General features: G+C 44.9%; 1 protein-coding gene across 1 annotated transcript; it reads left to right on the plus strand.

Moving 5' to 3' along the window:
• The first annotated feature begins 1,261 nt into the window (after nt 1-1,261).
• LOC128936917 (cholesterol 24-hydroxylase) lies at nt 1,262-14,954 on the plus strand. Its single transcript, XM_054276204.1, has 15 exons — nt 1,262-1,442; nt 3,244-3,321; nt 3,818-3,899; nt 4,443-4,516; nt 5,179-5,265; nt 5,831-5,969; nt 6,568-6,678; nt 7,436-7,592; nt 7,921-7,983; nt 9,210-9,282; nt 9,700-9,784; nt 11,603-11,713; nt 11,957-12,045; nt 12,942-13,008; nt 13,790-14,954. Exons 1-15 carry the CDS (start codon nt 1,315-1,317, stop codon nt 13,949-13,951), a joined length of 1,506 nt encoding a protein of 501 aa, XP_054132179.1. The 5' UTR covers nt 1,262-1,314; the 3' UTR covers nt 13,952-14,954.
• The last annotated feature ends 801 nt before the right edge of the window (nt 14,955-15,755 follow it).

Here is a 15,755-nt window from a genome sequence, read left to right on the forward strand (position 1 = left end):
GCAGATCACAAACACAGGAGTGTCTCGGGATCATGTCCTTCACTCGAGGGTATAGAAGCACGTTAGAATAAAAACAAAGGGTTGTATTAAAGTTAGTTGGAACACAAACAAAAGCTTTTATTGAAGGTCATCTTTAAAGCACGAAAAATAAGATCATTTCTGCAGCGTATCCAGGCTGAATACTTAGGGGAGTTATCAGGATAATTATATTTGCCCGAGATTGTGAGAGCATACCTGATTTACTCAGGGATTACAACTGTACCACATAGCCTCTCTTCCCCATAAAAATGTATAAAATACAAAATATTTTATCACCTCCCAGTTAGCTGCTCACAAACAAGGTACAAGCAGGACTTTTTCACAGGAATTATTCTGAGACTGATTCCAAATGAAACAACAACTTACACATAGTTATGATGTATTCTTGAAGTATGCTGAAAAGACATTGATGACACTCCGAAAATCAATGTTTCATCAGGAAGTTCACTGAATGTCTTTAAAATCATGGTTTCATCAGCTAGCTTAGTTTTTAAACATCAGCTAGTTTTAGTTTTTAAACTTTGTCTGGGTGATGCTATTCTTGTTATCAGCTATATCTTTCCTATATGGATACTCATACTATGTTATCATTATATGCACTGCCTGACCAGTGGGAAGGAATGGTAGCCTTTTTTTGAAAATAGGCAGTTTTAAAAGCACAGCCTTAACAGGGAAAAAAACCCCAGTCTTGAAGACTTCCAGGGATGTGGCATCCACAACTCCTCTGGACAACCTGTTCCAGTGCCTCGCTATTCTCATAGTAAAGATTTTATTCCTAATATCTAATCTAGATCTACCTTCTTTAAGTTCAAGGACATTCCCCCTTGTCATGCTCTTGTGACAAGCTCTTTTGCAGCCCCTGCAATAAGGTCTCTCAAGAACCTTCTTATTCTATGGGCTGAACAGCTCCGACTGTCTCAGCCTGTCTTCATAGGAAAAGTGCTCTGTGAGCATCTTCGTGTCTTCCTATGGACCACATCCACATCTACATCTACACATGCACACACACACAGACAGACACCCACACACCCATACCCACACACACACACCCCCACACACACCCACACACACAGACCCACAGCCAAACCAACATCAACATACACACACCCACACCCATCATCACACACCGTGCGCGTGTTTCACAGCACCGCGCCCCAGCGCAGGCCGCCGCCGCCGGGCTCTTTAAACGGGGCCGTCCCCGCCCGCCCCGGGGCCCGGCTCGGCCCGCCCGCCCCTTGCTCCTCGGGCGGCGGGAGACGCTGTCAGTCGGCCGGGATGGAAGTGCTGTGGGCGGCGGTGGGGCTCCTGCTGGCGCTGGCCCTCCTGGCCTTGGTCCTGTACTGCTGCTACGTGCAGTACATCCACGCCAAGTACGACTACATCCCCGGCGCGCCGCGGCAGAGGTAAGGGCCGGCCGGGCAGGCGCGGCGGCGGCGGGCAGGCTCGGGGACTCCGCTGCCAGGCCGGAGCCGTGAGGCGGCCTCAGAGCAGGAATCTGCCCTCCAGCCGCTGTCCGGGCGAGGGCGAGGAGTCACACAGGCTGGGCACAGCGCTGGTGGGTGCCCGCTTCCCGGGCATCGCTGCGATCCCGCAGCCTGCTCAGCAGCACGGCCTGCCCGGCCGGGGCTGCGCGTCCCGACCTACACGGCCCGAGCGGCTATAGCGGCACTAAGGGGCGCTTCAGAGCCGCCCACAGGAGCTGCGCCATTGCTCCTGACCCTGCAGAGGGGCCTGACAGCGGCGTCGGCCGCGCAGGAGGGACCGCACCGCCCCCGGGCCTCACTGCGCCGGGAGGCACACTGACACTAACTCCAGCAGGCGCCTTCCGTGCCCTCCTTCATAAGCCGGGTGTTTAGCTTCTGCCAAAAATAAATAAAGAGGTCTTAAGTGATAAGGGGTGATGAGAAAGCTGCCAGCAAGGCAGTGGCAGAGCTGTCACAAGGAGTCATAGCTCCTGCAGGAGTGTGTGAGCTCCCCACTTAACCTCACCTGTGGGTGCACATGCCCTCCCTAACAGGCCACAGGAAGAGACACCAGCACTCATACACAGCCTTACAGGGACACCAGCACTCTCCTGCCCACCTCCAGGCTTCAGCCTGCTTGTGTAATCAGGGTCAGACACCAAAAGTAGAGAGAGGATGATCTTGTCATACCTGAACCTGCTCGTCCTTGGGTTCATTTGTGAAGTAACACCGTGGTGTGATGGCACACCAGAGGAGCCATGAGTGGGACCTTGTTTGGACCCTGTTTCCTTCACTGCAGATAGAGCAATTTCCAGAGCTAACAAAGGAGTTGTGTTGTGTTTCAGGCTTTCACATCTTTTTGGGATACTATTACAAAGGAAGAGTCAAACAAGTGGAGGATTAAAAGTTTCTGTAGATGTTGAGTAACTTTGTAGAGTTCTTGTTATTTTAAGTGCCTCCCAGTTCCAACAGTAATAAAATAAGAGCCTGTTTTTCCCCATAGCTTATTTATACTGAAAAGGATGATAACATGCCTCTCTGTCTCTCAAATGGAAAACAGATCTTGAGTGCAGCTTGCTTCATTTAGAGAGGAGCTTGGCCAAATCTTCCCTCAGATTTATGCAAAGCCAGTGGGAATTCACCATTCACAGTTGAAAGAAGGAATTGATCTCTAAGTTTTTAATGCAGCTATATTTGAAGAGTTAACAGTTTTTATTAGTTTCTTCAATTTCAATATTAACCAGTAATTATCCTCCTCAGTATTTGAAATTATGCAGTTTGGGACAGAAGGAGATGATTCCTAATTTCTCTTAACAGAAATCCATTGACAGAAAGGAAGTTACACTTACCAGGGATAAGCATGTATTAAGGAGCATTTAATGCAAATACCTCTTTCATGTACAGCAATGTAACAGCTGCAGTCAAGATTCACTCAGGCAAAGAGCAAAGCAGTTCATGGGGGATCCCATCCAGACCCAAACATCTCCTACAATACAGCATAAGAAAAAGATCTCATCCTTCATCTCTGTGCTGCTCTCCCTGGCTGCATGTGAGCACCAGCCTGTCTGTGGTGCCCAGTTCACCAGCTTGGTGAGGGCTGGGCATTGGCACAGCTCAGAGTTAGTTTCATCTTCCCTTTCAAGAAAAACATGAGCAACACTCACTGAGCAACCAGGCTTGCAATCCATACAAAACCCTATGCTGGCATTCTCATGACACTCTTAACCTTCATATTCTGCAGCTTTTTATTTGGACACCTGCCAATCATATGGAGAATGGTGAGGAAACAGGAGTTCACACCAGATGTCTTGCTGCAGTGGTAAGTTGAGGCACATCAATAACATTGAATGGGGTAGTCCTGTAGCACATATAGAGAAATCAAGGCACAAAGACCTTACAGAATTACATCAGTGAGAAGGTTGGGAAAGGAGCCAGAGAGAGAGCATTGACCTTTCAGATCTGATTAGATATTAGAAAAAACTTTTTTACTGGAAGAATGGTTGGCCACTGGAATAAGGATAGTGGTGGAGTAACTTCATGAAAATGTTCAAGAGGCATCTGGATGTGGCACTTGAGGATATGGTTTAGGGGTGATTGTGGTGGTGATAGGTTGATGGTTGGATCAGATGATCTTGAAGGACTCTTCCAACATTGATTATTCTGTCCTGTGATTCTCTCTTAATGGCTTTATTGGCAGGGGACTGCAGTATTTCCCACTGCAATGTGCTCTGGTCCTTCAAGGTTATTAGGTCTCAGCTGTTATGTGTTGGTGTTTGTACCATAATTCTCTTTTTTTAAATGTTTTCATCTCACAGGGCAGAGAAATACGGACCTGTTGTACGAATTAATGCCTTTCACAGAATCTCAGTATTGGTTGTGTGTCCTGAAGGAGTGAAGGTACTGAAATAAAGCCAAATCAATGGTGGGGATAGGCCCATCCCTCCTCAACAGAGGAGAGCTGGTGCCTGATGATCAGAGCAGCACAGAGCAGTCAATCTGTGCTTGGCTCTGGCTGGGTTAGGAGAATGAAGTGCTTTGCTCTCCAGGCTGCCCTGATTTTTTTTTTCCTTGATCAGTTAATTTATTTTGTAACTTTTATTTAAACAGCACATATAGCAAACATTTTCCATTTGTGAAAAGCAGGCTGTCTGAAAGAGCTTAGTGTCTCAAATGAATGGGGCACAAGAGACCAAACTTCTTTCTCTTAATCTTTGCAATTACAACAGAGTGAAATTTCAGGTCATTGGGCAAAAAAGTGCTAGAGGGATGCAAAGCAAGCTAGCAGCACAGGAACTGGGGAATCAGGGCACACCAAATAATTCACCTACTCTTAAGACAATAGCTGCAGAAGAGGAGAGTAGATATGTATGAGTGAAATTTTGTATTTTGTCTGGGAAACAGATTGCACACAGTACTCACTGACCTGAGGTTTGATTTTAGGAGTTCTTGATGTCACCACAGCACCCAAAGGATCCAACGGTGTATGGTAGTCTCTTCAGCCTGTTTGGTGAGAGGTAGGCAAAACTCGTCTGTAGCCACTGTGATCTGGAAAAAAGTGCAAGATTAATAATATCCAAGGAATGTCATTTTGACTCAGACCATTTACCTTAGTGTGGGGATTAATTTCTGATTCCAGACACACATAAGCAGCATGTACCTGTTAAACTACATGTCAAGTCAAATGTCTTCCCAGTCAGGGAGGAGGATATGTTTGAGTTTGTTTTGCCTTGATCATGTATCCTTTTTCCCTCTGGGGATGTCCGGTTAGTCTCAGAGCAGTCTGCTCAAGACCATCATCAAAGTTCTCAGATTTTAGAGCACTCCATAAGGCGTGGAAGTTTGCAACTTCTAAATTCAATTCCAAAAAAAGGGAATTTTTCTTTGTTAGTCTGAAGCTTTTAAAAATAAAATAATCCAGTTGTAATATTTATTATTTACATAACAGTTGCAATGAACCAGCATCTTATTGGACTCAGCAGTCCACACCTACCTGGAGAAAAAAATCTGTGGTTCGGTTGTCATCCACAGTGATGCAATGGTTGCATACTCAAAGGTGCTCCCTACACATGGAAAAATAAAAGAAAGCAGATGTGAAAGACTTACATTTGTGACTGCATGGGGTTCAGCAGGCTCCCTTGCACAAACCTGTTCCTGTCCTTGTTTTCCTGTGTGGTAGGTTTCTAGGGAATAGCTTGGTAACTGTTTGCAACCATGAGCACTGGCACAAGCAGCGGAGGATAATGGATCCAGCCTTCAGCCGAAGGTAAGGCAAATACTGCTGGGACCTTCTAGCTGGTACTTCTACTGGATTGTCATGCTCCTCCCTGTCATTATTTGATATTTGGATGAAAAAGACCCCAACATTCAGTGCCAAAATCATATTTAACATAGAATCCAGCGCTCCATTCCCATGCTAAGTATAATTTGACCAGACTTCCCACAGAGCAGTGACACCCCTATGAACACAGCAAAGACAGAAAGGTCCCAGGGTTGTGTATCCTGGAGTATGGTTATGGCTGCCTTATCCTGTTGGAAAAGAGAAGGCAGAGGGTTGATCTGGTTTGATGCATTGTGTATAGGGATAAAGTCCATGTGCAAAGGGCACAGGCCACTGCCCTTTGCCATGACACATGTTAATTACATGGCAGGGCAGAGCAGGACTGATGTAAGAAGAATGTAGCTCATTCCATAAGCTTGCTTTTTAATGTATTAAGGCAAATTAATTATAAATTTTAAAAAGCTTTACCACTTTCTATGGAAAATAACAAAGGTTATTTTAACTGAGCAAAGATCAGAGCCCCCATTACTCATCTTTATTGATTGTTCAGCTACCTGATTGGTCTGATGGAAACTTTTAATGAAAAAGCAGAGGAGCTGATGGAGAAGCTGGAGAAAAAGGCAGATGGAAAAACAGAGTTTAGCATGCTGTCGATGATGAGCCGGGTGACTATGGATGTCATTGGAAAGGTACCAGCTGTCCCTTTCTTGTTTCCTCTCAACTGGCAGGAAGGGATGGAACTGATGCCTACCAGCAGCAGGATGGGATCAGGAGCTGGAGGCAGGGACAAAGACCTTTACCCAGCAGTGCCAGAAGACCTGCAGGACTAATAGTGCCACTGCCATTCAGGCTGAGCCATGGGAAAGGGCAGGTAGGGAAGGGTTTGCATAGTCCAGGTATGGCCTGCAGGATGGAGACCCTTTGCAAAAGTCCTTTCAGCCTCATGCCTGCCACTCCTCCAAGCCAAAAGGGACACACCAGGGCTCTTCCATGCTTGGAGGTTGTATTATTGCCATTGCATGTCAGCAGGAAGGCTGCCTTATGCTGCCTTTTCCCCTTCAATGCAAGCCAGTTTGGGATGAATGGAGAATAGTGGTAAATTATTAATCCACTCAAATAAGGAGGAAACATAATGTTGATATTGGCTGCCCCTCACAGACTCCTGCAAGGTAAGATCCAGCCTGATATTTAACTGAGATATTTTTAGGGGTAAAGGCAGTGCTGTGAGGTCATCCTGCTCTTTCACCCCCACCTCAGCAAGTTGCCTTTTTCTCTCCTGCTTTTCAGGCAGCCTTTGGTCTGGAATTGAATGCCCTGAGTGATGACCAGACACCTTTACCCAACGCTGTGACTAAGATCATGGAGGGACTGAACAAGGCACGCGACCCCTTCATAAGGGTCTGTACTCCCCTCACTTCAGTCCCCTCTCCTCACATTCAGCTGCTCCTCCTTGAGTTCATGGAGCCTTGCAAGGTCCATATATGTCAGGGGAACAGTCATCTGTAGATGTTTCTCTTCAATGGGCGTCAAGATAAAATTCATTATCGCTTTAAAAAACTCAGAAATTAATTTTGTTCCCCCCCTGCATGTGTCTCCTTCTGATATGTTTTATGCTCTTGTACCCATTAAAAATTGAGATTTTTGCCATTTGTCCATGAAGGATGGCAGCCTTCACTCAGGGTGGAAGAGCACTCTTGCTGTTAAAAAATTATATTTCCAACCCAAATTCATCTACCAGATTCATCTGCTAGGACGTGATGGATGTCATATGAAATATTTAAGTAAGGAATTATTCCAGTGTCTCATGAAAGCTGCAATTCAGGCTTTTAGAGCTCCTGTTTTCCTTTTTGAGACCAGGGGTGAGATTCTGCATTGCATGCTGCAGTTTGAGAGGTGATGAATTTTGCTCACAGTGCCCAAAACATCAGCTCTGACTCTGACAAGACACGACATCAGCATGCACAGATTGAAATATTTCTTATTTCAAAGGCTCAAACCCTTCATCCCCCAGGCATTCAGTTTGTTGCATGGAGAGCAAATGTTTCTGTGCCAAGTGTCATTTAGTGCAAAACAAGGTGCTCACATGTAAAATAAAACTGACATGATTTTTTTACCAGCAAAAGGAATGAAATGACAAAAAAAATTCTGTATTCAGTTCATGCCAGGAAAGCAGAAGATGCTAAGGGAGACCAGGGAGAGTGTGAGGCTGTTGAGACGTGTGGGGAAGCAGTGCATTGACCAGAGGAGAGAAGCCATCCAGAATGGGAAAGAAGCCTCAATGGATATTCTTACACAGATACTGAAAGGAGATGGTAAGAGACACCTTGCTGTCACTGTTTGAGTGAATTTCTCTGTGGTATGTTTTGCTGTGAAATTCAGGGAGGATTGTTTAGGAGATCTAAACTTGGATCTTCCTTTAAAGTTGTTTTCACACTGAAGATAGTGAGAATTGCTTTGAAAATTCCCTGTGTCTTTGTTTTGGATCAAGTACTGGTCACGAGTCACCACTGAAGTGCCCACTCAGCATCCTCTCTTGATGCCACCTCAGCCAATATGTGCCCAACAGGGCACAGCATTCTAGCTGGTCCAGCTGGGGCACAGGGGCATTTTCTGATTTCATTTGTTTTTCTATCTTAACAGCTCTGGAGGAGACTAGAGATGATGAAAACATTCTGGATAACTTTATTGCTTTCTTTGTTGCAGGTTGGTAGCTATTTTAATGCTTGGGTATGTCATGTGGGAAGCTGTGCTCATTCTTGAGCTGACTACAAGATTAAGATTAACATCCTTCTTAATCATAATTAACATCATCATTCCATGTGATGGTGCTGCAACCAGGAGTCTCTTGGTTGGCAGACCAAGTATTACACTGGCATAGGACCAGCTGGGTGAGGTCTGAAGAGAATTCTTAATTTAACAGGCAAATGATATATTGTCCTCTTTCAGTGATACCAACACAGCAAATAATGCCAGGTTGCTGTTTTCCAACCGTGGCTTCCCACTCTGTGTTCCAGCCTCTGCCTTTCCACTGCCCACTAGGGTGCAAGGCTGTTCCCTATGGGATTCTGGCCCTTCCACTCAGATCCCACTAAACTACCCAGATCTCACTAAACCCCACCAAAAACATCTTTTACATGTTCAATGTGTCTTTGCATCACCTCATCCACATAATTAAATGCCATTCTTGCCTAAGTAGAAGGCACTGTCAAGCCAATCAGAAAATGTATGGGCTGAGTAATTATATGAGATAGTTGGGGGTTTCTTGCAGATTTTGCAGATCAAGATGAGTTAGGTTCATAAGAAGGTGTGGTCAAAATGTTGTTCTTTAGCAAGAAAGATGTTATTGCAGCAGACATCTTTGCAGGAGTCTGTTTTCTGTAATGATTAAAAATAGTGCATATGTCTATCCATGAAAAAAAGGGAGAAGTGTCCACATCAGAGAGTCACTAAGTGGGTAAGGTTGGAAGGGTCTTCTGGTCCAAACTCCCTGCTCAAGCAGGGTCATCCTAACATGTAAAGCAGACCTTTCAAAGAAAGATGATAAGAAGCTCTGTTTTCCCTCAAAATCAGTAAATCCTTCCTTTTTGGCAGAACTGTGTGTCCCACAATATGACAAGGCAAATCTTGGACCTCGCTGGCCCTCCTCTTAGAGAGCTCATGACCAGTAGGTGCTGCATGCAACCACTGCAGCTTTGCTTAGGCGTGATGGGTCATTTCTTCACCAGCTATGTCCTCTCCTTGTCATTGTTGAAAGCTCTTTATGTAGACTTTACATGCCTTTTATTGTTTCCTTTCTTTTCTAGCATATTTAAAATAAAACATTTGGGGTTTGATGTTTAAAACTTCCTATTCACAATCACCTTGTAGACCACCTTTGTATCGTGTTAGTATTTCATACCAACTTTTAAACTGGTTTTTGTTATCATTAGGTCATGAAACCAGTGCCAATCAGATGACATTTACAGTAATGGCACTGGGTCAGCATCCTGAAATACTGGAAAGGTATGTGTGCTCCAATTTTCAGACCCAGCTAGATGTTAATTGCAAGGTGAACTTAATTGTAAAGGTTATTAAAAAGATAGGATCGTTAAATTCTAGCCTCCCTTCCAAAATAAACAGTTTCCTAGTACCATTATATCCAAAATGGTACAATGGATTATTTCAGTTTCACCTAGGTGATTTTTTCAAAGCCTTTATACGTGCAGATCCCAAATGCCCCCTGATTCAGCTGCCTTGTATGCACATTGCCTCATCCTGATATGAGGTACAAGTTCAGAAAAGCCTGGATGGGAATTGGTTGGCATTTTGCCTGAGGATGGGTGTTTAAGTCCAACTCAGTGTCTGGAATGTAAAATAATGTGATTTATCAACTTGCAAGAAACAGGCATCTGCATCTCACAGGTTTTAATTGACCTGCAGGGCTCAGGCTGAAGTGGATGAGGTTCTTGGTGCCAAGAGAGATGTTGACTATGAGGATCTTGGCAAGCTCACCTACTTATCCCAGGTACTGTAGGGGTGAGGTAAGGTACCAGGCAGAGCTGTTTGGTAGCACCTCTGACATGTCATGGAGGAGCCCCACACTTTAAAAATTTTAAAAACGATGCTAATATTTTATCCTGATAGTGTTTGTCCCCAGAGAGTCAGCCAGCAGGTAGCCTGACACATTTGCAGCAGCCCAGACTTATTGGGAAGATGCTCCTCAAATTTACAGATTCCTTCACTGCTTTCCTTAATTATTACCAGTCTGGAAGCTAGAGTAGAGTTGCATAGTCCCTATCTGTTTAAGGTGAAACAATTGCTGTAATTTTAAGAAAGGTATGCAAATATGAGCCCAACCTGTGTGTGAATCCCACACACTTTCCTTTTTCACTGCTCCATTTTTGTTTGATTATTGTTAAAGCATTTCCAGCTATGATCTCACCATATGCAATAAAGTGGGATTTGAGGATTGCCAAAAATAATGGCTGGGTTTTCTAATGTCAATTTTCTATTATTCAATCTTGAAACCCTCTTCAGTCACTCGGGGGTAGTGGGGGAAAGAGTTTGGTCCTAAAAGAGGTCTTGTGTATAGAAGGGCTGGTTGGTAATGAACTGCAAAGCCAGGGTTGGCTATTAGCCAGTGTTTGTGTTGCATTTTCTTTCTTCACAACTTGAGGGACACCAGTAGCCCTCAGGAGAGGCTGAATCACAGTCCTGGCAGCTGTTCTGCATAAATTGCCCTGTGATTTTAGTAGTCCACCATGATCCTTTTTGTTTTAAACTGCTCTGCTGAGGTGAGCAACAGTGTTTTACCATGTGGCATATCCCATCCCACAGATTACTGTGCATGGATAGCAGATAGATTTCATAGGTCTATTTCTCATAAGGAAAAGGCAATTCTGTGTGATTACAGAAATCAGCAGGCTTCCTTAGGCTTCTCCAAATGCCATCACAATTATACCACTCCAATTAGGATGAGGTATCTAAGCCTTTGAGTTTTAAAACAGATCACATGAGAGCTCCTCAAAGCAGACAGTTTATTTAACAGCACAATCTTAGATCTGTACAATCAAAATCAGTCACCCTTGGTCAGAGGCAGTCCATCACTGGAGTATCAGAGACTGTGGGGCTCCTCTCCTGTTGTTCAGGCAATCCTGAATCCTTTTGTCCAGGTTTCTTTTCCATTAATCCACTCGTGCATGCACACTGTTAATTGCATTTTCAGTGTGATGCTCATGTGTACTGTTAATTAGGTTTCACTTTGATGAAATAAGCCATTCTTACAGCTCACTGACACCAAAAGAAGTGGTCTTGTTCCATTTTTTTCTCAACATTCCCTATTCATTTTCCTTTGCCAGGTTGTTTTTTGTCTTTTTGGGGCTCTGACCTGGCTCAGCTCCTCAAGCAGCAGAAGCAAAGGCAGAAGCAGACAAAGGCAGGAGCTGAGAGTGGGAAGGAGGTGGGAACCATCACCCACCCTCATGGCAGCCAGTGCCCAGAACAGCTCATCAGGGGCAGGAGACTTCATTCTTAGATATTCCCTCTCAGTTTGCTTCCTAATTCTTTTTTGCTTAGTTGTTCATCTGACTTGAGGTGTTAGATCTGTTCCAGGATCTCTTCTGGGTTTTGTGTCTTTTTCTCTCTATTTTACCAGCTGTAAGAAAGAACCTGGCCTGAAGGAGCTGACTTAGCCATATATTTTGCCCACAGGAGTCCTAGGCAGATAGACCAAAGTCAAAATCTTCCATTTAGCAGAAGCGAAAGGCCACAGGGAGGTAATTAATTTTACTTCTGCTTCCTGTAGTGTATAACTAACTGAGCTCTTGTGCTTTTTGCTGCCCAGGTTCTGAAGGAGTCGCTGCGGCTGTACCCGCCCGTCTCAGGGACGCTCCGCAGGCTGGAGAGGGAGCACGTCATCAATGGCATCAAAATTCCTGCCAACACCATGGTCTTTGTGAGTCCCATCCACCTGCAGCAGCTTGGAGCTGCCCCACTTAATGTGGATGAGAAGGCCAAAATCTTCCCTGGGCATATTTATACTTGCTTCTCTAAAATTGTGACCAAAACTGGGGTATGGATTAAGACTCTTAGGTGGGACTGGAGAGTGGGAGGCATTTATGGTTTTATACCTCTGACAGCAAAGAGGCATTTTCAGTGTGTTGCTCCTGACTAACAAAAATAAACTCTTTCTTGGCAGCTCAGCACTTATGTGATGGGAAGGATGGAAAAGTTTTTCAAGGATCCACTTACTTTTGATCCAGAGCGATTCAGCAAAGATGCACCTAAGTGAGCTTCTTTTTATTCCCATGTTATTAAATATGTATTAACAAACCATTACAGGAAGAGATTTTAAGGGAAAGAAAAGTAGAATAAAACTATTTTTCCATTCCAGTATGAGTAAAACTAAATCATCCAAATGGAAATAGAGAGCAATAAGCTTTTGTTCAAGAATTCTTTAGACCACATGTTACCTTTAAAAAAATAGACCAATGTTATTGTTATTAAATGTTTATATTGAGGTCAAAGCTTTGGGCCCAAACCTGGTTGAATATTTGCCTTAGTACATTGCAAGCATTTAATGCATGACGGCCCTGGTCCCAGGGTGCTTGAAATGTCTCCATATTAGACAGGGGAGAAGGGCCTGAGGGAGAGAAGATGCTGTTCAGCCACATGGGCAGGCAGCCTAAGTCTAGTCAGTGGTCAGGAGTGCAGTAGAAAGAACCAGTGAGTGACTAAACAGATGCACAGATCAGTACCAGCTACTTCATGAGTCAGGAGTTTTCCTTCAGCCTAGAGTTAGTCTGGTCTCCTAAACCAAACACCCCCTCACTCCCGTGGTTCAGAGCTGCCCAAAGGAGCAATAACTGGGCAGATTGTGATGTCCTCATGACAGGCTGAAGAGCATCTGGAGTGTGCTTGACATTCAGCTTTGAAATAAGGCTGGCTTGCATCAAAACAGCTCTGGCAGCTGAGCCATGCAGTTAACAGAGATGACAAGGAAATGTGCTGCTGAGCTGTATGGCTGCTCTGAAGCAAAAAAGAGTTAATTTGGGGACTGCTTTAACAAGTCCAATAGGTGAGGGGATATTTAGACCATTTCCTTGCTGCTGTGATGAAATAATTTGCTTGTTTCTTTACAACCAAGTTGTCAGAGTGACAATTTTGACCATTTTTCTTTGCAGGCCATATTACTGCTATTTCCCATTCTCTCTGGGACCCCGATCCTGCATCGGGCAGGTGTTTGCACAGGTGAGTAGAGGCCTAGAACACTTGGTTAGCAAGCACAGGACCAGCTCAGGGTGTGCTGACCATGGTGGGGGTGGGCACCAGAGGCCACATTGATGTGCACTGCCCCTCTTCTCCTCAGAGGGAAGATCTCCCCCCATGCCCATGACAAATGCTGTCACAGGAGCAGACATCCAAGGTGTCTGCAGGGAGGAGCAGCAGGCTGCACTCCTTCCAAACTGTCCTGGGTCAGCCTGCTTGAATCCAAACCCCTTAATGGGAATCACAGTCGACATTCCTTTGCCAGCCAAGGTCAAGCACACAGGGAATGTGCAGAGGGTCTTGGGGATCATCTCATGGCTACCACTGCCAGAATCAAGGCAGGTAAAACATCAGCTGGAGGTGGACACAAGATAGAAGTGGCACAGAGAAGGTGAGGAAGGGGCTATATGGACAGAAGGAACAATTTCATGTGTGTAAGTGTGGCAGAGAGACTTTCAGGACAGCCAGAGGCCAGTGCTTTGGGTCTGGGCCGTGAGCTCATCTAAGCACCAGTGCTCAGAGTGCTTTAGTTTTATAGTCTGACTTCCAAAATGGATTTAACACGGAAACAGAAAGACTGATCTTAGTGCCTGTCAGTTGTCTTCAAATCCAGGAAGTCCCAGGTTTCCTGCCCAAACTCAACCTGCTGCATTAACAGAATAATATTTAACTTTCAAATCTCTGTATTGACAAAGCAGTATAAGATAGTAGACTGACTTTAAGCTGTATTTGCTGTCACTGACTTCTATTTTCTTCTTAACAGATGGAAGTAAAAGTGGTGATGGCAAAGCTGCTGCAGAGGTTTGAAATACAGCTGGTGCCAGGACAGAATTTCCAACTCATCGAGGCTGGAACCTTAAAGCCACTAGATGGAGTAAAATGTAAATTAAAGCCAAGGATCTCTGTAAGACGCTGCCAGGCATGACTGCTCAGGGAGGGGAGCGTGGCATGCTGCTGGTAGTGGTTCTTCTGATTTTGAAAATCTTGGCACTAATCAAAGGTTAGAGTTTGTAGACCCCCTTAGAGGATCACTAGACTGAAATTATTTCTAAACTTCCTTATAATTTACTGAAGAAAACCTAGCTCATGGTTTCCACTAAGCATATATACAACACAACATGGTCTAAGTAAGCCCTTGTTTGGGGAGTTTCTTACTCACACAATGAAATCAGAAAAGAGTAGAGCGTAGACATGGGCTGAATTGAGGAAGAGAAGTTTGGAGATAGTCTCTTGGTCAAAGCAATTTTTCTATCCCTGCTCCAAATGTGAATAACAATTGATAGGAATAATCTGAAAAAAAACTCAAAAAATCAGAGTCTGAGGCCACTACTTTTTCCTCATGCTACTGCCTGATTTTTTTTCAGTCTCTTCTGCTTTTCTTTTGATATTATGCAAAGCATAAATTCCCAGTCCACACTGTAGAAAGGGATTATCCTGCTTCCTCCTGCCCTTCCACACAGCCTGTGCTCATTCTTCTGAGACATTCTTCTTTGTGGGGAAAGTCTTGCTGTGTTTATTTTAACCTGGATTCTCCCCATATTGTTTGCCACAAAGCTACAGTAACACTTAGACCAGATGGTCTAGCAGGTACAGGAGGGCTGCAAATAAGTGCCTGAACTGAATGCTGCTTAAAATGGTGTTGCCACTGAAGAAATGTGTCTGCAATTTGAGCCAGAGACAGGAAGGTCCTGCACCCCCTTGTGCTGCAGATGAGCCTGAAGATGTGTCTGTGAACACTGCATGTAGGCTTGCAGCCAGGCCCCGCTAGGGAGAAAAAAGTATCATTTGAAAATGCTGCCTTCCAGAAATGTGCATACCTAATAGGAGTTTGGGTCTCCTCTATCATGAAATACAGAGAATTAAAGGCATTTGATGCTGCCACTTTTGTTTCTTGTCTTTCTGAATTAAAAGAGCAAGAACACAGTCTGTGTGCTGTCAAGTTCCTGTGGTGGTTTCCATACCAGGAGGGCAACATCCCAGAGCTTTTCCTGACCTTGCTGCTGTTGTGCACCGTCTCATTCAGTGCAGCAGTGGGATACAGGCCCAGAAGGTTGATGCTTCAATCAACACCTCACAGTGTAGTAACATGACTTTCACCTGGGGTACCAGTACCTGTATTGCAAGGGAAGGTTTAATCCATCTATCAGTAGACCAGCTTTTCAAGACCTTGTGCTTGAAATCTGGATTATATCCTCCCCGACATTAATGAAAGCCCATTGGGAAGGCTGAGGACTCTTCAGCTGGACATGTGTTCCCAGGAGCTGATGGAGGATGTCCCATGCCAGGCAGGCTGGAGGTGCTGGTGGCATAACAAATGCCTGAATCCTGGGAATGTGTCAAAGGCAGGGCAGTATCTTGGGGCTGTGGGGAGTGGGGGGAAGCTGTGACAGGAGTGGCATATGCTGTGAACAGCACACAGACAGCTCAACAGACCCTGGCAAATTGTGCTGTGGAAATGTGAGATGCCACCCCACCAGGGCTCTGCTCAGTGCTACCAGTGAACTAGCTGAGATCCATTAGTTACACACACCTAGCTGCCTTCTGCCACCTCTGCAGTGAGGTCAGGCACCTCCAAGGAGGGCTCAAGGGGGCGTGGTGAGCATGTTAAAATTCTGCAGTGAGTTCTGTCAGCCCAAGACTCATGTGCCCAAGACTGGAGCTTCCTGACTGCTTTGTGCTTACCCTCCTCAGAGGGCCTTCCTGCTCTCTCTGCAAGCCCAAATGCCATC

Source organism: Melozone crissalis, unplaced genomic scaffold (genome assembly GCF_028551555.1).
Source record: "Melozone crissalis strain CALT ecotype California unplaced genomic scaffold, PUWL_Pcris_2 ptg000018l_1, whole genome shotgun sequence".
NCBI classification, from domain to species: domain Eukaryota; kingdom Metazoa; phylum Chordata; class Aves; order Passeriformes; family Passerellidae; genus Melozone; species Melozone crissalis.